The sequence below is a fragment of the Ambystoma mexicanum genome, chromosome 1p, assembly GCF_040938575.1.
Source record: "Ambystoma mexicanum isolate Mex_15411 chromosome 1p, UKY_AmexF1_1, whole genome shotgun sequence".
NCBI lineage: Eukaryota > Metazoa > Chordata > Amphibia > Caudata > Ambystomatidae > Ambystoma > Ambystoma mexicanum.
This window is the reverse complement of record NC_090921.1, coordinates 773,231,370-773,257,632: the sequence shown is the minus strand read 5'-3', so window position 1 is coordinate 773,257,632 and position 26,263 is coordinate 773,231,370. Positions and strand designations below refer to the sequence as shown.

At 47.4% G+C, this 26,263-nt stretch overlaps 1 protein-coding gene across 2 annotated transcripts in view; it reads right to left on the bottom strand.

The window, feature by feature from the left end:
* Nucleotides 1–26,263, bottom strand: part of INTS3 (integrator complex subunit 3) — a 1,800,341-nt gene that overhangs the window by 1,414,509 nt on the left and 359,569 nt on the right. For both annotated transcript variants that reach the window (XM_069651244.1, XM_069651252.1), the window contains exon 9: nt 24,832–24,929. In XM_069651244.1, the coding sequence (XP_069507345.1) occupies nt 24,832–24,929 (98 nt within the window). The remainder of the gene's footprint in view (nt 1–24,831; nt 24,930–26,263) is intronic.

The window sequence follows — 26,263 nt, the reverse complement described above, 5'->3', positions numbered from 1 at the left end:
CTAAAGCTTGTCATATGGATGGCTTTGTTTTATTGAAAGGATTAGCGGGGAAGAAAATGAAGGGTCGACCAACGGGGGGTTTGATTACGGGTGAGAGGACTCACTTAAACCCTGCCGAATATTTACCTCATTGGCAGATTAAGAATGCAGTCTCAACCAAAGTGAAGTATGGTATTGGGGATACAAGACTAAATATGTTAATGATTAATTTGTATGACTCCCTCTCACCCCCCAGGAGGAGTAATGATACACAAGAATCAAACTTAAATAAAATCAATACTAACACAATGGGTGAATCATGATGAGGAAAACCGCTTTATGGTGGTTGGAGATTTCAAAGAACCCTGTTGTGAATTACTATCATCTAATGAGGCATGCGGGGAGGCAAAGTGCAGAAATGCTAAAACATGATCATGGTTTCTAGACAGTTGAAATATTATCTTTATTGATTTTGATAGCGACAATACTAAGGTAAACAATTATGTACATGGTTTAGAGGGGATGTGAAGTTAAGAATTGATTATATGACAATGCATTACTTACCGTAAAAGCATTTCTGATGGTTGTATCTGCTTAGATTCACATGCTGTGCATAGGTCCGACATCCAGTGGTCACTGCGGAGTATTGCATTTTGTTTTTCGTAGTCGAAAAGGGACGTCGACAAGGCGTGTCTGAAATACTATCCCTATAGTGACGTGCGTTGTACCCACAATCCTTCACGTGTCGAGGTCCCTCTGTTTGTATTTTTCTGCCCTGAGGGAGCCTTCTAGATGTGAGTGAGTACAGAAAAGAGAGAGATATAAAGGAAGTCTATGTTCCTTCCATCCGAGCGGGGAGGAAGGGTGGGCGCATGTGAATCTAAGCAGATACAACCATCAGAAATGCTTTTACGGTAAGTAATGCATTGTCTTGTGATGTTTGTTAATCTGCTTAGAATCACATGCTGTGCATAGACTAGCGAGCAGTACCCGAAGTTGGCGGTGGGTTATGAGAAGGAACAGTAGAGAAAAGGTGTCGTAATACTGCCTGTCCCACCTGGGAGTCAGATCTAGAGTGTGCATCTAGACAGTAGTGTTTTGTAAAGGTGTGCACAGAACTCCAGGTAGCCGCTTTGCAGATGGACTCAAGGGGAACATTTGCAATGAATGCTATGGATGCCCCCGTGCCTCGAGTAGAGTGTGCTCTTGGCCTAAAGGGCAGTTCTCTCTTAGCAAGAGTATAGCAGAGAGTGATGCATTGAACAATCCATCTAGAAATAGTGGACTTTGAAACTGCATCCCCTTCTCTTCCTGCTGCCACCGAGACGAAGAACTGATTAGTCTTCCTCAGTGGTCTGGTTCTTTCCATGTAGAACATGACCGCTCTGCGTACATCTAGTGTGTGCAGAGTCCTTTCTCCCAAGTTGGAAGGATTTTGAAAGAACGTTGGTAGTTCTATAGATTGGTTTACTTGGAATTTAGAAATAAATTTCGGAGCAAACCTAGGGTGAGTGCGTAGAACCACCTTATCTCTGTGAACTGTAACGAAGGGGTCTAGAATAGAAAGAGCCTGAAGTTCACTTACTCTCCTGATGGAGGTGATAGCTATTAAAAAAGCAGTCTTAAGAGTGAGGTGTTTAAGAGATGCTTTATGCATGGGTTCGAAAGGTGAGCCCATGAGTCTGGTAAGTACCACATTAAGGTCCCATCCGGGAGCTGGGTCAGCTATCGGGGGGGTGTATTCTTTTTACTCCCTCCATGAAGGCCTTTATAACAGGGATCCTCCACCACGACACCTTGAGTTGGGAAGTGGTGTATGCAGAAAGTGCCGCTAGGTGGACTTTAATGGAGTTAAACACTAGACCTGAATCCAATAGGTGGGTCAGGTATAGAACAACATGTGTGGGAGAGCAGTCAATAGGGTTGATGCTTTTACTCCTGCACCAGATGACAAATCTCTTCCACTTGCTAGAATAGCAGTGGCAAGTGTTAGGTTTTCTGGCTTCCCTGAGGATGTCCATGCATCTTTGCGGGAGTTGTAGATGTCCGAATTCTATGATTTCAGGAGCCAAGCTGCTAAGTTCATGTTCTGGGGGCATGGATGCAGAGTCCTGCCCTTGTTCTGAGACAGCATGTTGTACGGGCAGGGGCGTCTCACTGGGGGAGATAGAGACATCTCCATTAAGTGAACGAACCATGGCTGTCGGGCCCACATTGGGGCCACTAGTATCATGGTCACTTGTTCCTGGTGCATCTTGTGCACCACCCTGTTGAGAAGGGGAGTCGGGGGAAAAGCATAAACAAATTTCCCTGACCATTGCATCGACAGACCGTTCCCCTTGGATTGGTTCTGGGGGTACCTGGAGGCGTAACTTAGGCATTGTGAGTTCTCCAGGGTTGCGAACAGGTCTATTTCTGGGAATCCCCATTGTGTGAAGACGTCGAAGACGATGTCTTCGTGCAGGCGCCATTCGTACTCTTCGGGCAGGGGGAAATCTCTGCTGAGTCTGTCTGCCAGCAGATTGAGTTCCCCGGGTACATGTAGTGACAGTAGGAACATGTTTTGTTTGAGAGCCCACTTCCATATATTCTGGGCCAGTTTGGACAGGCCTGGAGAGTGGGTGCCCCCCTGCTTGTTGATGTAGTACATGGCTGTGGTGCTGTCTGTAAGGACCATTACTGTCTTGCCTTGTAGGTGTTCCTGGAAGGCTTTTAGCGCCTTGAACACAGCTAGTAGCTCCAGTAGATTTATGTGTTTGGATGCTACGTTCGGAGTCCACACTCCGTGAGCAGTCTGATGGGATAGGTGCGCCCCCCATCTTGTGAGGGATGCGTCTGTGGTTAGAGTGGCTTCTGCTGCGGGTGTGGCAAAGGGTTTCCCTTTTCCCATGTTTTCCTTTGTCCACCACCGTAGCGAGAGAACCAAGGCTTGCGAGACCACCACTAGATCCTCCCATAGTCCGTTGGCCTGACACCACTGGCTGTTGAGCCACTCTTGCATTGGGCGCATGCGCAGGCGCACGTGAGGTACCAAATAAATACACAACGCCATCATTCCTAGCAAGCACATTGCTTTGCGTACCGTCACCTCTAGACCGGTCACATATTGAGGGATCTGAAACAGCATGTTTTGGACCCTCTCTTTGGAGGGGAAGACGAGGCCGTCCCTTGTTTGAATTAGAGCCCCTAGGAATTGCTTGATTTGACTGGGGTCTAAACTGGACTTCTTTTCGTTGATGGAGAAGCCCAACTGGAACAAAAGGTCGACCGTCTTTTGGGTATTGGAGAAGCATGTTTCGTAAGAATCCCCTGTTATGAGCCAGTCGTCGAGGTAAGAGTAAACTGGGATGGACAACCTGCGCAGGTGGGCCGCTGCCACTGCCAGCACCTTCGTGAATACCCTTGGTGCTGATGCTATGCCGAAGGGTAGCACTCTGAACTGGTAGTGTTTGCCTTCTATCATGAACCTGAGGTATTTTCTGTGCGCTGGCAACATTAAAATATGAAAGTATGCATCTTTCATGTCCAATGTTGTCATGTAATCTCCCTGTGAAAGCAGTGGGATCACTTCCTGTAAGGTTACCATACGAAACTTTTGGGGTTTGATAAACTTGTTCGCTGGGCGCAGATCTAATACAGGGCGCATGGTTAGATCCTTTTTGGGTACAAGGAAGTACACTGAATAAATACCTTCCGTTACCTGAGATAGAGGCACGACCTCTATGGCTCCTTTTTCCAGCAGTTGTTGTACTTCTTGGAGAAGGATGGCAAGATGTTCCGGTGTCATGCGACGTCCCCTCGGGGGTCTGTAGGATGGGGAACTGTTGAATTCGATACAGTATCCGTGGGCTACGGTGGAAAGTACCCAACGGTCTGACGTTATACCCTCCCATGCAGGAAGAAAGGATGTTATCCGGCCCCCGACCGGTGTTGCATGGGAGGGGACGCGAATCTTCGCGTCACTTGGAGTTGTTGGGGGCTTGGGAGCCTCTGGGGGTGGACCCCCGACCTCTCCCTTTACCCCGGCGCTGGCCTCTTTGGCTGTACTACCCACTATTGGATTGGTAATTGGTGGCAGGGTACTGTTGTTGTTGGCGTTGGCCACGAAAAAAGCGTTTGTTGCCATAGCCGCGTCTGGTAGTGGGCTTAGAGATTTGGTCAAGAGTCCTGATAGTATCGAACTCTTTTTTTAGCCATCTCTAGAGCTTCATCCACCGCTTTTCCGAAGAGGTTAGAGTCTTCCACAGGTTTATTTATTAAAGACGCCTGTGTCTCTGGTTTAAACCCTGAGTTGCGCAGCCATACATGGCGTTTTAGGAGTATTCCCTGCACCAGGGAACGTCCCGCTGTTTCTGCCGCGTCCAGAGAGTTTTTTACAATGCTCTGGTTCACCTGGGTTCCTTCGCCAATAGTTGAAAGCAGGCATGTACGTAAAGGCTCCGGTGCTTCCTCGGCGTCCTTGCGCAGTTTGGCCCACTGCGCGTCTGCATAGCTAGCAAGCAAAGAGTTGTTGTTCGCAATTCTTGCTGAGAAGGCAGCCGAGGAAGTTACTCTTTTAGCAAGGGCATATAGCCTCTTGCCCTCCTTGTCAGGGGGTGCCTCACTGGTGGAAAGTGGTACCCCTGCCCTCTTTCTAGTATTAGGTACTACCAGGGAATCCGGAATGGAATGTCCCCTAATGTAGAGCGGGTCTGAGGGTGAAGGAGTGAAAAGTTTTTCAATTCTTGGATTGACCCCTCTGATCAATGCGTGAGTGGACAGCGAAGGGATGATTCTTCTCTTCACTGAAGCGAGGAGGGGAATGGTCTGGCTGACCGGAGGTTTCTCTTTAATTACTCTTTCCACAAAGTCTAATTCTGGAGAGAGCTCCCCAGTGTCCAGTTCGAAATGTGCTGCTGCTCTGCGCAACAGGGCATTGAAAGTGGGCTGATCGTCAATTGGAGACGTGTTCCTAACCGGTGAATTGTCCGGAGGATTTAGGTTTAGGACATCAGTGTCGGAATATACTGATGGGGATTGCCAGGGGTGTGAAGGTCCTTCTTCTGGGTTTACTCCGAAGCCTTCTCCTATAATGTCCGGCCTGTCTTCCAAACCTTCCTCCTGGTACTGTTCCTCTTCATTGTCCATAAAATTCTCCTCCTCCTCCAAGTATTGTTCCTCCCCAGTGAGGTCGTACACATCATGGAAGTCTGATGCTGTGTCCTGCTGGGGATTGACTAGCCTCGGATTTTTGGCCTTGGGGTCCTCCTGAGGCCCTTCTCTAGTTCTCTTGGGAGTTTGAGCGGTCTGGGTATTAATAAACTTTTCCATCCTCTCCATACAGAGGTTGAGTCTTTCCATGGTTTCATGGGGTACTCCTGAGCGGTCTGGCGGGGGAAAAATAGAGTCATCTAGCTGAAAACGGCTCGACCTCTCCCAAAGCGTCGAGGAAAGTGTCCCGTCGCCCTCCGAAAAGCCTTCAGGTGTGCTGGGTGACCCCCCCGACTGAAGGGGGTAGTCCATGCCTTTCTTCGGGCTTTTTCGGCGTGTCTTTCGACTTCTGCGTAGCGCTCGACGTGTCCTTCGGTGTACGCTTCTGGGCGTCGGCTACAGCGATCCTCGCCAAGCTCTCGGCGACTCGTTTGTCGGCGACTCGTTTGTCAGCGGAGGCCTGCGTTTTCGACGCTACGGGTGTCGATCGCTCTACGGCGGCATGCGCCTTTTGTTGATGCGCGCCGGCCGATGGTTTGGGGGCGGCGCCCTTATTTGCCGAAAGCCCAGTCGCTGGTCGCGGCAGCGGTTGCGAGAGGGGCTTCGAACCCGAACGGTCCGAGGAGGCCGCCGATGGAACCTGCGTCTCCTTGGGCGCTGATGCTCTCTTCGTCTTTGACGAAGAAGAGCCGTGGGTTGTGTGTTTAAGTGAGTTTTTGTGTGCGTCAATGTCGCCGGGGTGTTCATCCCCATAAGCAGGGCGTGAGCCGAGCCCGTCGGGGCCGGGGACAGACGACGAAGCGCGCGAGCGCTCTTTAGAGGGGTTTTCGACTTCCGTAGCGGAGGTCGTGTTATCGCGTTCCTCGTCACTGTCGGTGGTAGCAGCGGCGGGTGAACCTTCGGCCTTCGACATCGCGTAGGCCGCCCACCTTTTAACCCTACGGTCTTTTAATGTTTTAGGCTTAAGAAGCCGACAAGCCGCGCAACCTTCCTCCTTGTGATCGAGGGGCAAGCAGCGGTTACACCGTGAGTGCTTGTCCTTCCAAGTAAATTTGCCTTTGCAAAGCGGGCAAAATCTAAAGGGTGTCCTCTCCATAGCCGAGGCAATAAATCGCGATAACCACCCCAAGGGAAAGGAAGGGGAAAAGGAAAGGCATTCTCAGAAAGAACCAGAGATGTCCCACGACTCCACTCTCCCTACTGTATATGGCCTGCGAGGCCAGGCCACGTGTTCGGCAACGCCGAAGGATCTCCTCCGCTCGTTCCCTCCGTCGAAGATCTTGCTCGGCGGAGAACAGCTTCACAACTGCGTCGAGGGAGGGATTGTGTGTTTTAATATTAATGAGAAACGACCAAAGGTCGAGGAGATGAAATTTGCAATGTCTCTCGAGGAGCTCCGCGTAAAGGCGACCAGTAGCTGGGCGGAAAAAAACAATCTGAGGGACCTCGACGCGTGAAGGATTGTGGGTACAACGCACGTCACTATAGGGATAGTATTTCAGACACGCCTTGTCGACGTCCCTTTTCGACTACGAAAAACAAAATGCAATACTCCGCAGTGACCACTGGATGTCGGACCTATGTACAGCATGTGATTCTAAGCAGATTAACAAACATCAGAAATATATATATGTGTTTCGAATACTGAAGGGCTCATTTAGTGATTATTCTACAGTTTTTACAAACAGTAGCAATCATGCCACAGTAAAATCGAATATCAAGATTGAACACAGTGTTAGGCGAAACTGTATGCTTAGTGAAACATCACGTAATATTCAGGGGAATATGCTTAAATGGTCAGCTAGTAATGTGTTCGGGAGAATTCTCATAAATGTGCTAATTCCTTTCTGCTTAGAGATCCGAAGCAACTTTGCTGGATTTTGAGGACTTGTTTTTTTTACCTGGAAAGTGAGAGCCTTTTTTTCCCGCACTCTCATGAATTTTGATGTATGTTTTACACTGGTGTTCTTTGATTATGGAGTTTTAAGGTAACTCCAAAGGCATATTTTCATTTGTGTTAACACAGCACCCTCAGTGCAATGACACAGGGATGTCGTTTTAGACTTCCCAAAGGTTTAAATACCTTCTCTGGGATAAACTACTGTTTCCCAGAGAATGTAAGGTTAAATTGACTACTAGTCTTTTTAAATCCTAGACCAAGCACACACTATCTTCCTATAGAGTGCTGGAGAGGTTACCGAGTATCCCCGTGTCTAGAAACTCCTGTAGCAGTCAAATGCTACCCTTTTCTATCGAAATGGCTGGTGGCAGTGGTTTTAGAACTACCACCATGATTTTTCCCCACCACGAACACCGGTAGCTAAAAATCGCAGAAGCCATGTTTTTCAAGATGGTGCCTTAAGCCCCTTTGTTTAAACGGGTCCCGGTCTTCTTTTTTCGCCATTTCTTTTTGGAAAGATCCTTCTAGTGTTTGTCTCTGCGTGCCAAACCAGGTTTGGTCCCTTTGTTTCCATTCCTTTGGCAGACTTCAGGACTGAAGACCGCCTCTGGTGTCTGAGTGTCTGGGGTGGGTAGGAAGTGAGGGAGGAGCCCAAAACACCCTGTACTTAGTCTCCTTGGAGACCCAAATGCACTCTGGCGTGATTGGCTGGCTGACTGTCCGGCAAGGACAGCCACCCTGCTGGGCGAGTGGCAGCTAGGCTGGAATAAATGGAACAAAACTGTTTAAAAGGCGAGTCTCATGGACTGGAAAGCAGAGTCAACCACTGGAACGAACGAACCGAAGACGAGCTGGAAGAGGACGGCTGATGCAACTCCTGGACCGTTAGTTTGCCCGGTCAAGCCCTGCTGCAGGTCAAAATTGCCAAGTTCATCTCGACAGAGAAGCCCCATCAAGGACAACTTCTTCCTTTGAGTTGGTGGAACAAATCAACTCGTAAGCCACCTGGATACCATTTTCTAAGCTGGTTAGGATTAACCAGGGGGAAGGACACCAGCTTGTGTGCATGAACAGCTACTCGAACTGAAGTGACTCCATTTTGTCAGTGTCGTCCTCCTTGTCCCCACGACTGAGGCTCAGGAACAGTGAGATCTGCAGGAACTGCCAGAAACCATCGTCTTCAGCTGCATCTTTTGCTTCATACTAAGGTACTGTGCCAACCAGATTGAGAGAACTCTTCTCTCGCGGTGAAAGTTCGTGGAACTTTCCCAACTTACAGGCCTAATCAGCTTAAGGCCCAACATATGATTCTTTTTCGTACAAACTACTTTTGAGAACTTTGGCAAAGACTTTACCGTTTACTTCGAGAACTGTTTTTTTCTATCAAAGACACTAGTCCATTGACTTTGGCTTATGCCTATTGAACTGATACCGAGTCCGCTAGTGAACTATAACTATTTGCACTGCCTAAGAAAGTATTTGTTATCTATTCTGCTAACTTGTACCTTTTTGCTCCCATTGACAGTAACTGAAATGCCATTTTGCTCCTATTTCAGGGGAGCCTAATTTGTAAAGAAACTTGTTGGTTTGCTATTGAAGTGGGTTTGTTTATAATATTAAGTTGCCTCCTTCTAGTGAATGTTTTCTAAATTATTGTATAATAAATTATTAAGTGTTTTACCAAGAAACCTTGAGTATAAGTGTCTACTTGAACCACTGTGATTGTAAGACCTCCGTGTAACCTCTTGTCAAGCTCACATTCCCTCTTGAGATAAGCCTGGCTGCTCAGCTCACTACCACAAAACTGTGTAGTACAGATTTATACCAAAGGTTGGTTTTTGCTTACACATGTAGGTCTAATTGTATGTGTTGGACCCAGAGGGTACTGCATGCAATTCTGCCTAACATAATGTGAAATTGTATAATCAATCTGTATATGAATGTTGTGAGAATATGGACTCGTTTGGAGGCAAGGGATGTGATCATGAGTGTGGTTCAGGGGATTGAGTGGACAAGGACGCATATAAGAGGGTCAACGCAAGTAATTCAGCCTGTGATGAAAGTATATAACACTAATTTTGATGTTCACATTACTGAAAAAAGGAAACAATATCGTGCCTTCATTAGGAAATAAAAAAATGCAGGCAGAGGGACATCTTATGAGGTGGCGAGGTAGAAGGCTAAGATTAGAAAATTGGGTTAGATCCCATAAACAATCACAACAATGTTCAATGGCGTAGTATCTATGAGGCACTTCAAATCAACCTGATTTCCGAGATGATGTGGGCAAAGTTTGAAAGGTTTATACTCCAAAAGTGTTGGGTTAACTGCAATAGGGTTGGGAGATAAGGGTACTGATTGTGAGGGGTTGAGTTATGAATGGAGTTGGTTTACGTATGATAATGAGGATATCTTGCAAATTATAATGGGTCTTAAACCTTCAAGAGCTCTGGAACTGTATGAGATACCCAATATTATAATCCAATAACAAGCAGAAATGTGGACAAAGATTTTGTTTAGGCTATTCAATGATATCGCAGTAATGGGAAAAATCGTGCTGTTGTGGAAAAAGGCAATAGTGGTGGCTATATTCAAAAAAGGTATATGCTCTAACCCAAGCAATTATAAGATGAACACACTGCCAGACAGCATTTTAAAAAAACATCCATCAGCTTACTTAAAAAACTTAATGTATGGGTTGAAGAGGAAGGTATATTATCCCATCAACAAACGGGATTCAGAAGAGGAATGGGGACTTTGTTTAATACATTTGTCCTTTTATACCGGATGCGTAAATGTTTGGAGAAAACGGACCGAAAGCTTTATATATGTTTTGTGGATTATACAAACACTTTCAGTGTCAAGGGAATTGCTTTGAGAGAAAAAGTCGAAACCTGGCAGTAATAGGTCCATCCTGAGTGTTTGTGTAAAATTGGATCAAAATGGCACTAGAACTTCTGTAATTAGAACACATCGTGGGGTTAAGCAGGGATGTGTTATGGCTCCTTTGCCATACAATTAGTTTGTGGCAAATATGCCTCAGTATTTTAGGTACTGTAATCATTTCCCTCCTAATATAAATGTTAGTCCGGTGCGTTGACTGGCCTACGCAGATGACATGGTTATCTTGGATAGTTACTGCAGTGGGTCTGCTGCAAAGCATAACTGCACTGGAGCAATATTCCAAGGATAATGGCCTTATAATTAATGCTAAAAAACCAAGATCATAGTTGTGGGTAAACAGAAGAAAAGAATGTTCTTTACATGGAGATTGGCGGAAGTAGTCAAAGAACATGCATACTTGGGAGTGCCTATTCAGTCAACATTACCGGTAGACACATTGCGTGATTACGTATATTTGTTTTATTTGCTTATATAGTGCGCCAAACCCAGGGGTAACTGGGCGCATTTCTTAGATACATGGTTATAGAATACAGTATATGAGACCATAATATACAAAAGGGTAACATGACAGTGTATTATAGAAGTTAAGATATCTTACAATTTACATTATAAAATACAGAGTATGCAAAAGCACCAGAGATCTTGTGTTTGACCAGAATTAGTTAAGTCAGGGGTCATGCAGCTCAGGTCGTGTCAGTGGGTAGCAGGAAGATGGATAAAGGTGTATGAAGCAGCGTGGTCAGTTAGAAAGTGAGAAGAGCCATGTTTTTATTTTGTTCCGGAACGAGAGGAATACTGGGTCGGTTCTGAATTCTGCAGGTAGTTTGTTCCATGTTTTGGTTGCAAGCACTGGGAAGCTGGAGCCCCCGGCTTTGGTAAGTTTGAAGTTAGGAATGTTTAGGCAGTGAGAGTGGTTGGCCCTAGTGGGTCTGGAGGATTCATTTCTAGAGAACTTGTTCATCAGGTACTTAGGGGCTGAGTTGCTGAGGTACTCGTGTGTGATCATCAGCGTTCTGAAGGTTATCCTGTCTAGGATAGGAAGCCAGTTGGCATCCCGACGGGTTTGAGAAATCTGATTAGAGCGAGGAATGTTGAGGGCTGCTCGCAGGGCATTATTTTGCATTATTTGTAACTTATGCATGTTTCTCTTGCTGGTACCTAGGTAGAGGGTATTGCAATAGCCCAGCTTGGACATTGTGAGGGCACTTGCTAGTGTGAGGCAGCCATCTGTGTTTAGAAAGGGTCTGCAGGCATTTATTAGTTTAGTAGTGTAGGCCCTGGAGGATGAGGTGGCGTTGATTTATTTTTGAAGGGTTAGTGCTGAGTCTAGGTAAAAGCCTAAAGTTTTTGCTTCTTTGTCAACTTTGATGTGGTTGCCATAAATGGTAAATGCAGATTATTTTGGGCCTAGCTTGTTGAGTCAGTTTTGAGCCAATGAGGAGGATCTCAGTTTTGTCATCGTTGAGACAAAGGCCATGGTTGGCCATACAGGCTTGTATTTTACTGTAGATGTAATTTAGAAGTAGGGAGCCGGCTTGGTAGTTGCCTGATAAGGTAATCAGTATTTGCGTATCGTCCGCATAGTTTGTACAACAGACGCTTTGATCAACTAGGTAGTCGAACAGAATCTTCGTAAAGATGTTGTAGAGGGTCAGGAAGACGCAAGAGCCTCCGCATGTGATGGGGGAGGGATCGGCTGAGGCAGGAGGAGGAAAAGACCCGCATGGATCTGTCCGCTAGGAAGGAGTTGACCCAGGCAGCGGCCTTGCTGGAGAAAGATGCGGAAGTGGTGAGGTGCTTAGTGAGGATACAGTGGTTGACTAGATAGAACAGAGCCGATAGGTCAAGTAAGAGAAGAAGTGCGGGCTGCCGGAGTCTTTTGCTTCGTCCATTTGGATTTTCAGATCCAGAAGGGCTATTTCTATCCCATGTCCTGGTCTGAAGCCCGATTATCTTAGACCTAAGATTGTTGGACTCCAGGTGTTTCTGGATTTGTATATAAGCTGCTTTGCCTAAGATTTTTAGCAGGAAAAGCAGTGTTTATGGGCCTGTAATTAGTGGGTATGTTACGGTTCCAATTTAGGTTTTTTGATGAGTGGCATAACCTAGGCATCTTTTAAGCTTTTGGGAACTGAGCATGAGGCGAAGGAGGCATTTATGAAAGCGGAGATCGGTGCAAATTCTTTGGCACCTTCTTTTAGGATAGGTGCTGGGCAGCAATCTCCTTGACATTTAGATGGTTTGAGGCTTTTGATTATGGCTTCGACCTCTGCTGGAGTGACCTGAGAGAATTCGAAAGCTATGTTTTGGGAGGTGTGTGGATGATTGGGGGTTTAGATCAGTCAATTTTAAAGTATGAATATTGGGGTTGGTGGTGGCTGATAAGTCTTTTTGCTTCAATTTTAGCTTGAAGTAGAGAGATTTTATTCAGAAGTGCTTTTTGGATATTGGAGCACCAGAAGGTATCTTTGTTGCAGGCGTCAGAGGGTGAGATGGGCGATTCCATTTCTTTTAGGATGGAAAAGTGCTCCTTGGTGTTAGATTTTGCGTTCGCAATTCTATCATTGTAATTGTTATTTGTCTCAATAATGGCTGTTTTGTTTTCCAGGAGGATTCTGATTCTCTTTGCGTAAGGTTTTTAGCTCAGTGGTAAACCATTCATTAAGGTGAGCTGCTGGTTTGGCTTTCCTGAGTTTGAGCGGGGCTAAATGATCTAGAGCGTTTAAAAAGTTCTGGTTATATGGCTCCACCATGGACGATGGATCCAAGTCTGGAGGGAATGGTTGAATTAATGGCAATAGTTGCTCTAGTGAGATTAAGCGATTATTCCTTGTAAGGGCCGGTGGGGCCTGGAAGTCTTTAGGTGTGAGCTGTTTGGCATCGGAGATTTCAAAGATCATGGTCAGACCATGCAGATAGGGTGTTAGCAAGAATATTAGCATTGCAGTTTAGTTCAGCGACCCAGTCCAGAATGCTGTCTTTGTTGTGCGTGGGGTCTGTTATTTTAGGGAAAAGCCTAGTTCAGAGATAATATTTTGGATGGTTAGTGCATTGGTGTCTAGGTTGTCATATAGACCGAGGTTCAGGTCGCCAAGAAGGAGGATTTGTGAATTAGTGTTGGTGTTTTGTGTGAAGAGGTTGGATAGATCGTCCTCAAAGGAAGAGAGTAGGCCTGGTGGTCAATAGATGGTATGGATGAGGAGGGTGCGGTCTGGGGAGAGTTGAAGTTTCATTGAGGAGTTCTCCCAAGGGGAGGTAGGTAGTATTGCATACTCTTAGAGCTAAAGAGTTCCTAGCAATAAGGGCCACCACGCCACCTTTCTTGGTAGTTTGGTCTGATCTAAAAATATTGTACTCATCTGGGACTGCCAGCATGAGGGCAGGGCCAGCAGCTTGGTGGAGCCAAGTGTCTGATTGCCAGAAAGTCTAGTTTATTTGTGGTGATGAGGTCTGAAATGTCTAGGGAGTGGGCAATAAGGGATCTTGCATTGATAAGGGCACCCTTGATAGTGGCAGCATCAGGCTGTGGGGGCGTGCGAGTTGTGTGGTGCAGAGATGTGGGATGAGGTTTGCTGTTCTTTGGCGGTGAGGTGTTTGAATAGGAAATGTTTCTGTTGTGTGTAAGGATGAATTTTAGTGCGAGAGCTTAGTCTGGTATTTCTGCTGGTGGTAGGCTTGGGCCAGCTGTGTGTGTGAGGTGGAGTGAGCATGGTAGAGGACGTGAAAGGAAGGTTGCTCAGTGATAGTAACCCACAGTTTAAGTTGGGGGGCGTGGGGGTTGAGAGAGGTGTGTATGGGTGGTTTGATATTAGTATGAGAGTGAGTGGCAGCAAGACCAGTTGGTAGATAATGATAAAAATAGGAGTGGGATATCCCCTAGTGGCCATGGGGAGAGGGTACTGGGAACGGATATCTGCAGGGGTTGCAGGTACTAGTCCAGAGAGGTTAGTAAAGCTAGAAGGTGTAACGGTAGTCAGCAGTGCTGAGCGGACATGCTGGGGCTGTTGCTTATGGGCTAGATGCAGTCATTGCGCCAAGGCATAGATTTGTCAGTAAAATATGCGGGCCATTAAGTAGTTTGTGACTCACAGAGGATGCTTCTCTCTGCCAGCAATGGTTACACTTTCTAAATCTAGCAGTTCCAGGTATCCTTTTATGCACTTTAGCCATATCTGGACAAAAGTGAAATGGTTACACCAACTGGAAGGGAAGATTTGAGTTTTTTTAGGGCTTTCTCAATGTGTGCCAAATGAAGCCATATGTTGTGAACTGGATTTGTTCCCCTTAAATAGATGGAAAATGAATAACATTTTTATTTAAAATTGTTAAATATGGAAAAAGAAGGAAAAACTGTTCTTACCTGCTTCTCGGCTATGGCAAAGAAGGAACAAGTTACTTACCTGTAACTGTTGTTCTCCAGCATGGGTCTGGCATGGATTCACATGCTCCTGAACATTCCCTGTCGTCAGGCCGGGAATCCTCGGTAAAAGAAAAAACTGTTTCTTTCTCCTATAAATCAATCACTAAGCTCTGGATCATACTGCCCCAGCCAATGACTGCCCTCTTCCTAAACCGCTCCTCGGGCAGCCATCTTCAGATTGGGTAGCACGTAAAGTGGCAGTAGGACCAAGAGAAGAGCCGCAGAGGGGTAGGCGGGAGGGTTTGCATGTGAATCCATGCCAGACCCATGCTGGAGAACAGTAGTTACAGGTAAGTAACATGTTCCTTCTCCAGCATGGGGTCTGGCATGCAGTCACATGCTCATGAATAAAGAATACATAGCAGTACATACATACAAAACCACAGACGGTGGCAAGCCTCAACAGAAGCAATTAGTCTTACCTACTCACCAAGCTCACCTTCAAGCGAACAGGTTGCGTAGCACTGCTTGGCTGACCCTTGTCTCTCTGGAATCCTGGACGACCCAATAAAATCTTGTAAAGGTGTGCGTAGACCTACACGTAGCAGCCCTGCAGATGTCCAGCAGAGGGACACCAGCGAGGAATGCTGTCGGCGCAACGATCGTTCTGGTGGAATGGGCTCTCGGACAGCCAGGCAGTGGTCGATTCGCCAACCAGTGACAATGAGTGATGCAGCCGGAGAGCCACCTGGAGATGGAAGCCTCGGACAAGGCCTTTCCATGGTTCACAGGAACAATGTTCACAAAAAGTTGAGATGTCTTCCAGAAACTCCTCATGTGAGCCGCATAGAACTTCAGAGCACGCGCCAGTCAGCAAGTGAAAAGTCCTTTCAGCCGGCGACGAAGGCAACACCAAAGGTTGGTCGAGATGCAATTATGACGGAAATGGCGGCATGAAGGAGGGGTGCGGCCGCAGCACCACCCCCGTATCGTGGAAAGTCAGATAAGGCTGCTTGCATGATGGGGCCTGGATTTCACCTACTCTACTGGCAGAGGCGATAGCCACGAGGAAAGCAGTCTTCTACGAAAGGTACTCGAGAGCGGCTTGATGCATAGGATCAAAGGGGGCCCACATGAGCCTCGTCAGAAACACTTTGAGATCCCATACTGGGGCGGGCGCCTTCACTGGCAGGAACAATCTGAACAGTCATTTAAGGAACTCCTTGACCAGACAGGGAGACGAAGGCGAAGACCGTGCCAGAGAGATGGTGTAGCGGGAGATAGCCGGCAGATGCTCCTTGATGCACCTTGATGGAAGCTTGAGCCAGCCCAGACTTGGCCAAGGACAATAAATATGGAAGGATCGATGACAATCTGGCCCTGGCAAGGACTCCCCTGCAGTCCTTTGGAAGCTCCTACCCACTGAACTCAGGAGCAAGGCCTTCAGGTCCAGCAACCCTAGGTCGTGATGCAGGATTGCCCCTCCTCCGGTGAGCAGCACCACGACCACTGGCAGCTTGACTGGTGGTGACGTCGATAGTCTGAGAAGGTCCAGGTCTGCCTCAGCCACGCCGGGGCGACGTAGTTCAACTTGCACCAGCACCGTTTCGAGTCGATAGATGAATCGCAGCAGGAGGCTCAATGGAGGAAACGCATACAGGAACAGGCCTTCCCACGGGAAGGAGAACACGTCCCCCATGCTCTTTGGCTGGTGGAACCTGCTGGCGAATCTCTGGCATCTTGAGTTCATCGCCGTCGCAGATTGATGCAGGGCCTGCCCCACTTGAGGAAGAGACTGTCCACTTAATCCAGCCGATGCTCCCACTCGTTGCAACAGCACAGTTCCCTGCTGAGAGAGTTGTGATGCTGTTCTTTGCTCCCGCCAGGTGAAAAGGAATGAGGAACATGCCCTGGGTGATGGACCAGTGCCACAAATCCTGCAACTCTCTGGAGAGCGCTGGGACCTGGTACCCCACTGTTTCCGGATGTAGAACATTGTGGTGGTATTGTCCGTGAAGACCCTCACCACCTTGCCTTGAGGGATACGAGGAAGGACTTGAGGGCCCAAAAAACTGCCTGCAGTTCCAGGAAATTGATGGGGAGGTCCCTCTCCTCCACTAGCTACAGGCCTCTGGCATGGAGATGTCCGGCGTGAGCTCCCCAAACACTCCAGGGAAGCGTCCGTGGTGATTGTCTCCTGGTAAGGAGGGCTCTGGAAATCCGTACCCCCGGCGAGTTGGAGCGCATCGAGGACAATCTTGTCAGCGAAGCTTCCGGACACCTGGATCAAACGAGCATCCAGAAACTCCTGAAGAGGTTGCATCCGCAACCTGCAGCGTCTAATCAGGTAGATACACAAGGACATAATGCCGAGCAGCGACTTGATGGTCCTCACTGTGGTGATCGTGCGAGCTAATTGCTGTCGCACCTTGCCCAGAAAGGATGCTATTCTGTCTTCTGAGGGAGCCGGCAGGCAGGAGACCATGTTGAGCCTGGACCGCAGGCACAGAGCATCTTGCGATGGAATCAAGCAGGACTTCGGATCGTATACAAAGAACCCCCGATCCGTCAGCAGCCAGACGGTCCTCTCCGTGTGATCGATGGCGATATCCCTCGACTTGGCCCGTATGAGCCAGTCGTCGATGTATGGGTACACATTTATTCCTTTTAGGCGCAGATGGGCTGCCACTGGTGCCAGGCACTTCATAAAGACCATGGGCGCCGACTTCAGTCCGAAGGGAAGGGCCTTGAACTGGTAGTGCTTCCGCTGTATGACGAAGCGCAGGAACTTGCAATGTTTTTCGTGAATGGGGACGTGGAAGTACGTGTCTTCTAGATCCAGTGACGACAGGAAATCTCCCTCCTCCATTTGGCCAAGCATGTGCTGCAACATGACCATCCTTAATTTTTGGGACTTGATGTACTTGAGTCGTTGCAGATCGAGAATAGGTTTCCAGCCCCCTGTCTTTTTTACTGAGAAGTATCTGGAGTAAACTCCAGAGCCCCCTAGCGGCTTTAGAACCAGCTCCATCGCCCCCTACAACATGGCCCGAACCTCCAGCCGCAACTGAGGGATGTGTTGTTCCTGTCGGGCCATCCATCAGTGGAGATGTTTTCCCACACGCTGACGAAGTTCCCCAGCCGTCCTCCCAACTGGATGCAGGGGTGGGGGCTCGGCGTCTTGGCCGGTTCAATCATGCTTGGAGCCTGGCGCGCCGCCATGGGAGCCTTGACGACGACGGCGGCCACCTCTGAAGGCCTTCGAACGACCCCTGTAAGCTTCCTTGGTCGTGGAATGGAGGAGGGTTGTCGATACAAGGAGGATCCTCCGCCGACACCTTTCAATGAGCTGCCCGACTTCCCTCCTGAGGAACAAAAGGACGGACAGTACTGTTGCAGCAAGGCCAGGGCACGGGCCATCTCTGTGTCGGTCTTGATGGCGATTAGGCAAGATTGGATGCAGTAACATTGTGGGAGACTACACCAGCTTTGTCCTCTTTGTAATAGGTAACCCACCTATTAGTATAGGTCTGTACTAGACAAGTTGGTAAAGTGACTGAGCAGCCAGACTTATCTCAAGAGGGGTAAATGTGAGCTGTAGAGTGGTAACACTGAGATTCACAATTACAAGTATATAAACAACACTTAAGGTTTTCTAGTAAAATAATTATTTAACGGTCAGTGTTAAATAATGCAAATTACCAAGGGGGGGTTCTGGGAGTCCCTCTGCCAGACATTTGTGCTTGTTACGAGAGCCTTACCCTGATTCTTTAGCTCACTATCTTTCTAATAAGCCTACTTTAAAAAGGGCAATATGCAACAATAAAAACACTTCATAACACTTCCTCAGATTTAAGATAAGCAAGTAGACATCCTTTTGGGATGCCCAACACACACTTCCTATATCCTGAGGTGACTTCAATTACTAGGACAATGTTTGGCATTAATATATCACTTTGTGTAATACTGAGGTTGGGGCAAATGTAAGGGAAGGAAAAGGTTAATAGATTCTCAGGGCATGTGAATACTTTTCAATCTCCCAATGAAGTCTAGATTAGATCGTTCCCAGCAATACAAGTTATACTTATGTACCGCCTATGAGGGACAGTTGGAACCAAAGTCAATAGGTTAGTAGAGTATGCAGGGAGCCAGGACAGCCAAAGTCATTTTGAACAATGTCTATGGAGCTCAGGCACTCCTTTAGATAGCACAAAAGTCTTGCACAATGTTTTTAGAGAGTTTGTAGTAAAAATAATCACTGTTGGGCCACAAGCTTTGGCGTGTGAAGGGCAGACCTGGTATCAACTCTGCAAAAAGTAGCTACTGCAAGTCCCCCAAGAGAACAAGCAAGCTACAGACACAAGAGGTAGGTACCCCTTAGTTAAGACAGTATTTTAGGACGGAAGAAGAGGAACCAGCTGGCTTCTGTTCTGGTTGCAGTCTTGCTGATCCTGGGTTCCTGGGTCTCAGTCGTGGGGACAAGAGGGAGGATGTCTGCAGATCTGCAGTTTGAAGGTCAGCGGCGGCTATGGGCTATTTCCAAAACAGCTGCACTTCGCGGTTACAGCTACCAGTCAATAGTACCACAGCAGTTCTTGGACACTTGATGGGCTTTCCTTGCTTCTGGAGTCCAGTACTCTGGTGAGGTGACAGGGGCTTAGGTTGCCCTGCTTCATGAGTCTTCATGGTCTTTCCCCTTCTATAATGGCTTGGTAGGCGAAGAAAGATGGTCTGGAGGGATGCCCAGAGCAATGCCAGTGGTTGAGATTTATTCTAAACCTTCCAGCCAACACCTCTTTGTTTTTGCTTTGTCACCCCGAGTGGCACGGGTATGCCCAGACGTGGGTACCGTGCCTGCTGGGCCTAGAGACTCCAGTTACTCCTCACTGTTGAGGCCCAATAAGGCTGAAACATGTTTGGGGATGCTTGTGGTCTCGTGCAGAAGGGATGTGACCTAGGAGTTCAGGCTGGACTGCCCCTTTTGGGGTGGGGCCAAGCCTGAATTGAGTATGGTCTTTCCCCTTCTGTAATGGCTTGGCAGGCGAAGAACACTGGTCTGCAGGGTTGCCCAGAGCAATGCCAGTGGTTAAGATTCATTCTAAACCTTCCAGCCATCACCTCTTATTTTGCTTTGTCACCCCGAGTGGGATGGGTATGCCCAGACGTGGGTCCTGTGCCTGCTGGGGCTAGAGACCCAAGCTACTCCTCACTGATGAGGCCCAATAAGGCGATCAAGCCCATGTGCTCTGTTTTTGTTTCATCCTGCTTACGCAGATCTGTTTGTCAGCTTCTTTCATCGCCCCTCAATGGTAGATTTGTTGAGTGTTTTTCTCCGAAGATTCCAGAAGGCCATCAGGCCTACGCCGCATGCCATACCATGTCAGAGGAGAAGGACGACTGGGATTCCCTCTTCAAGCTCTGCACAAGCTGTTTGAGCAGTGTGTTTGTGGAGGACACGCATTACCAGTGCCTCCATTGTCTTCACCCGACGTACACAGAGAAGGGTTGCGAGATCTGTCGTGGCTTTACCAAACGCACCATCAAGGATCGGCACAGCAGATTGGCGGCGTGGCTCAACGCCAAGGCCTCTACCCCATGTGGTCCACAGGGGCATGCCAGCCAGTCAGAGTGGGTTTCTAAATTCATCCGTGGGAGCCCAAGACAAGGCCAAGCACTGCTCATCTTCTCCATCGGCCCCAATCTCCAGCCATCGCTGGAAGAGGAAGTGAGCTACCCCTGGGAACTGTGGGAGAAACTGGAGAATGGCAAGCCGCAGGGTAAGGTGTCCAACCTGCCCGTGAAGGCCCAGGTGATCCAAGCTAAATCGTCTTTAACTATCGAGTTTGTGGCAGCCGCCCTTTCCATGGCGAAAGGAACTGACCCGGTCCAGGGTGCCCTGACGGTGGCCAGAGTGGCTCTTCCTCCGAGGTGGAAGGCTTCGGCCAAACTAGTGTAAGAAACCCCAGAAAAGAGGATGCCGTCCCTAAACTCAAGACCGACCCCTCAGGATACAAAAAAGGGGTAGGGATGCGGAAGTGATTGAGGGCACGGATATTTCTTCTTCCGACGAAGAGGACATGATTTCCGTCCACACGTTCCCGGATGACATTGGGGATGACGACGGAAACGTCGAGTAAGAAATAGCCGTAGAAGGGGGAAAGGTTGACGACACAGGCGCTGGGCCCAGCAAGCCTACTCCCCCGACACCTCCCAGAGATTTGTCACAGGACATTCTTTCGACTCCCCACACGCTTGTGTCGGAGATACAGAAGAGGATGTCGACGGCACCACCGGCACTGGCCTCTTTGACACTGGGCCCACCACCGCCAAAGAAAAGGAAGCCGCACCCTATGCTGCCACACGTGCCTTCCCCCCCTCGAGGGATACGGGGATGGACACAGCCACGACAGACACCGACAGCGACATCTCTCCGCCTCCAAGGGCTTCTCCCCCATACGAAGTGGGTTCATTCCACTCCATTGTTGCCCGTGCATCGGAACTCTTCCATCTCACGCCAGAGGAGATGAATGAGGGCTTCCTTTATGAATGCCAGGAGGTTAAAAGGAAGACCATTCTGGCGGTGCCCCTTCTGGATGACGTCTGGGATGAGGGACTGTCGCTACAAAAAAAACCATCCTCAGCGAAAAAAAGACCGGATGGAGAAGAAAAACCAGGTGCCGGAGTCTGCATCCCAGTGTCTGCATTCACAGCCATCACCAGACTCGGTGGTCTTGGCGGCTGTGCAGAAGAAGTCATCCAACCCGTCATCAGCCTCCGTTCCCCCGGACAGCGAGGGGAAGAAGTTTGACACAGTGGGTAGAAAGGTCATCTATTCGGCGGTTATGACGGTCAAGGCAGCTAACGCTTTAGCGATCCTGGCCAGGTACGACTGGGAGCTTTGGTACAAGAGTGCCCCCGCTAAGGGAATTCCTCCCTGGGGACAATTAGTTTGAGGCGTTGGAGATCCTTCAGGACGGGGAGGTGGTGTCAGACCACATCATCACTGTGGCCCTGGACATTGGGTACACAGGGTTCTGCCAGATGGGGAACAGGGTTTGCCTCTGTTGTCATGGCTGGTTGAAGGCCACCAACTTTAGGCAGGAAGTTCAGATGAGGGTGCTGGACATGCCGTTTGACGGGTAGAATCTCTTTGGAAAGGTAGTCGATGAATCACTGCAGGCCATTATTGGGGAGAATTCTCATTTATGTGCTAATTCCCTTCAATCATAGAGACTTGGAGAACCCCGGCTCTTTTGATGGACTTAAGGACTTTTAATTTTAGCCTGGAGTAAGTGAGACCTTTTTCTCACACTCTATCAGGTATTTTTGACCGTTTTCTTTGTTTTTGTAGTCTGACAAAATCCATAGGCATCTTCCTTTGTATGGTGACACACAGCAACGTCAGTGCGGTGTCACAGAGAAGTCCTTTGGATTTCTCTTGAGGTTTAAACACCTTCTCTTGGGTGAACTACTGTTCCCAATAGTATGTGGAAGTACTGGGGGGGTTATTTAGTAGCCCCTTTTCCTGCAAATCAGGCTTGGCTCCACCCCAAAAGGGGCAGTCCAGCCAAAACTGCCAGGTCACATCCCTTCTGCAAGAAACCACCAGCATGTGAATGAATGCCAGACCCCATGCCGGAGAATGAAGTTAAAAATAAAAAAGCACAGATATTTAGTAGATTTGAAAACGAAGTACTTGCTTTCTTTGAGTGTTAGGGAGAATTCTCTGTTAAGGCTAATTTCCCAAACCTAGTGAGTCCCCCAGCAGCTTTGCTGGATTTTTGGGGTTTATTTATTTCTCCTGCTAAGAGTGAGACTCTTTTGCTCCCACTCTTAGACATGATTTGAGATATCCTTTGACTTTGTATGTGTTTTATGGGCTATGGGGTCTTTCACTCCATAGGGCTTCATGTGTTTTTGGTATGTGTGTTAGACAGCACCCTCCATGCCGTAACACGGGGGTGTCATAGTGACCCCCAAACATAGAATCCGTACCCTGGGACGGACTACTGTCTCCCAGGGCATGTAAAGTCACCATTGGCTTTACTAGTCCTAAATTGTGAACAGAACCAGTACAAACCATCATATTGTGGGCATACCGGTAGGGGCAATTCGATTGCCCCTGGGTCTGTTATTCGAGGGGGCACTGTCCAGTCCCCCCCTGAGCGAGTTTTGGCTGGTGGCAGTGGATACTACTTTTTATATTCAACCGCAAATATATTCCTATGGGATTTTCCCATTGTTCGAGGATAATACTTTTTAACATAGCCTCAAACATACCGCCGGTTTATTTAACATTAATTCACCGGTTGGTAATTTTTGCCAGAACTCGGTTCCAAAATGGCGTTTGTGTTCGCTTCTGTGACTCCAACCCAAGTGGAGCCCTTTGTTCCACTTTTTGGCGTGCTTCTCCACAGAAGCCTCCAAAAGTGGTGCCACTCTGTCTGGGTACCACAGGGGGTGTGGGAGGCGGTTTAGGCACCCTGGACTGAGTTGCCACGGCAACTCAAGTCGCACTCTTGTGTGATTGGCCCAGTGGTGAGCCACCCGGCTCACCACTTAGCATGTTTGAGTGACAGCTAGGACTGATGAATGAGGGTTTTCTGCATTAAAGCAGGGCTTTGGGGACTGGGACTTCAGACGTCGCCACAGGACCAAAGAATCCGAAGAGGGGGAAGCTGAGCCGACCTGCAACTACGACACCACCGGTGGAGCCCGGCTGAACCGACTCACCACTTCTTCCAACGACAGAGGAGATCTTCATCCCGAAGAGTCTTCTTCCTTTTACTGGTGGGGATAACCAGTTTGCCCGCCTTTTCGCCTTCCCGGATCATCTTGTGGCCGCCTTGCCTGTGCCAAGCACCCCGGCAACCGGGAAACCACGTTTTTCCACTACTGCGAATAAAAGGGTAGTACCTTTTTACCGGAGAACTCCGCGGCTGGTTACTTCCCTGGCAGTGCAACGACCTTCAGCTTTCCTCCACGTCAAGACCATCTCTTCCTCTGGGCGACGCCGCGACTTGCACCCACTGCCAGGAACAACTCCCCCGCTGGAGGATTCTCTCCACTTTCAAGGTACTGTGTCTGCCTGGCCTCCCTCGCAACGGTCTGTGTGGGGTGTCTCTTAAATCCTCAACTTACCACTTGGGTTGGCCCTAGGCTGGCTAACTGAACTGATTCCTTTTTTAAACTCTCTGCAAGACTCTCCAAGCCTTTTAAACTGTGAGATCTTGGGCGCATTGGTGTTCTACTCTCTCCAAGAGGGAGCCTGGCCTCTGAGCATTTTGCTCACAAGTAGATTTTGACTTTGCTGCCTTGCTGAGTGCTTCTAAAGTATTGTGTTGTGTGCGGTTTCTAATTTCTGCCTTTTCCCTCCCTTTTTCTTAACTTATTGGAGTGCCATCTGTAGTTAAGCGCTCACCTCTGTCTGGAAATAAGTGGTGTTAACTAAGACTTGTCTAATAAGGAATAAGGGAGGTATATATATTAATAGTGAATGTGTTTTTGAACTTGCTTACAATAAAAGTGCTAGAGTGTTTCTAAGTGTGTCTTTAAATAAATAATTATATACTTGACACCACTGCCAACACCTGTAGTCTTAAGCCTTTTGCAGTGGTCCCTAAGGGAACTGCACAGGTTTCTGCCTAACATTGAGGCAGTACATTTTAAAGTAGACCTGCCTATTGAATTGGTAGTCGCATTTAGAGAGTTTAGACGACAAGCACTAGACTGGGACAAATGTACAGCAATAGGATATTTAACAAATAAAACAAATTTAAAAAGTTTATATTCAACATGGTTTTCATTTTTCAATCCCAAAGACATACTTGCTTTTTACTAAGAGTTAAGATGTATGAGACCTTGCTCTGAGGTTGAGGTTAAATTGACTTCCCACATATGTGAACATGGCAGCTTGGACAGAGATATCCTGGGAGGAAAGGCTATGCAGACTTTGGGGATTTAAGTTTGAATCTAATCAGCATATTTTAACTGAATGTCTTTTGTGGTCAAATGCTTATATGAAAGGTTATGGGTCTTTTCAGAGCTGCCTAAAACGTAGAATCAGATCAATTTTGGAGTATGGTGCTCTCGCGTGACTCCTTGGTGGTATTAACAGCAGCCTTTTATATATGGAATGTTTTTTTTAATCCATAATCACAAGGCATTTAGATAATGTTTGAATATTGATTTTTTTTTAGGAATTGTGAGGATTTAATATAAAGCTTTATATGTATTAATTGAGGAGTGTTTTGTTTTATTTGATGTGTAGAAGGTTTGTAATAAGCTAGACAAAAAAGCAAGAAAACATTTTGTTCTTACCATGACAACATACATTCATACAATATTCAATTAGTCCAAAGTCAATCTGACAAATTGACTGCAAAATGTCACCGTTCCACAATAAACTAGCCCACCACAAATTCTACCTTACCATCCATTTTTCTCCCTCCCCACCGCTTCCATACATGCACACAGATTTCAGTGACTGGTTTATTACCCGAGAAGTCATAAAGAGAAGCTTGGTTTCCATATCAGGTGTGAGGCGACAAGCCAGGAATTTACGAGATGTCCTCGACTGAAGTAACTGCAGAACACCTAAAAAGGGAGAAGGTATAAAAAGCATAGATTATGGCTAGTGAGCCCACCAATCAAAACCTGCATACAATGGAAGACTGTAGAGACCACTGCTGTTCGCACAATGCTTCCACAGGTCAGTGCATTCACTGCCTGCAGCCACTGCTTAACAAGCACTGGAACTAGGCACTAATCTGTCATTACGGAAATGGATTTATTTAAAATAACTGATTCAGTAATACTGAAAAGGCATGTCAATTACTTACAGAACTGGACATTTAAAACAATGGCATTGCAGAATAACTTAAGAACTGGAAACTGGTTATGTTAGGGAGGGGGAATGTAAAGGGAAGTGCACTGGCACTGCTAAAGAAAACCAGCAACGCTACTGTACATATGTATAATATTTCCCAGACGAGCAATAACAGTGTCAACACACAAGCAAACACCTGGTCGAATGAGTGCGAACATGAGAAAAATGTTAGAAATCTTATTTTCTACCATTTATAGAAACATTTTGAAACAAAAGTATCAGTAGCAATGTTAGCAGTAATACAGTAACAAAGATATATATATATCACAGCATGATAGAATGAGAAGGCACGCGTATAGGCCCAAATATGATGCATACCGCGGCCTAGGCCTGGATGCTATTGAAGATATTAGACACCCTGAGCACTCCAATATCTGGTAGACCGACATGAGTGCAGTGAACAGAAACAAACGGTAGCTGTTAGAGAGAATTTTAAGTTAAATGCTTAATTCCTCCCACTTTGGAGACCCCCAGATCTTTTGCTGAACTTTGTACTTTTAATTATATGCGTTTTCTGTGTTTCTTTTGGTTGTGGAGTCTACAAACTCCATAGGCATCTTTTACTTTGTGTCACACAGTACCTTCAGTGCAGTGGCACAGGGAAGTCCTTTCAGATTTCCCAAAGGATTACATCCCTTCTCTTGGATAAACTACTGTTTCCAAGAGCAGTGAAGTGAAATTGACCTTACTTACATTTGTAACTTTCTAGACCCAGCATACACTATCTTACAGTAGGGTGCTGGAGGGGTTACTTAGTATCCCCTTTGTCTAGCTTCTCATGTGACATTTTTATGTTACTCTTTCCTCGATGAATGGCTGGCAGTGGTTTATTTTTAACTACTGTGGTGTGCGTTTGCAGCTGCAGTAAAGCACCCAAAGGTGCCATTTTTGTCAAAATGGCCCGGTCTTTTTTGGCCGTTTTTTTTGTGGAAAGGTCCTTCAGATTTACTCTGCTCGCCAAACCAGGTTTGGTCCCATTGTTTCTTTTGTCTTTGCCGGGATTCACAAGTGAAGCCCGCCTCTGGCTCCAGGGTGTCTGGCG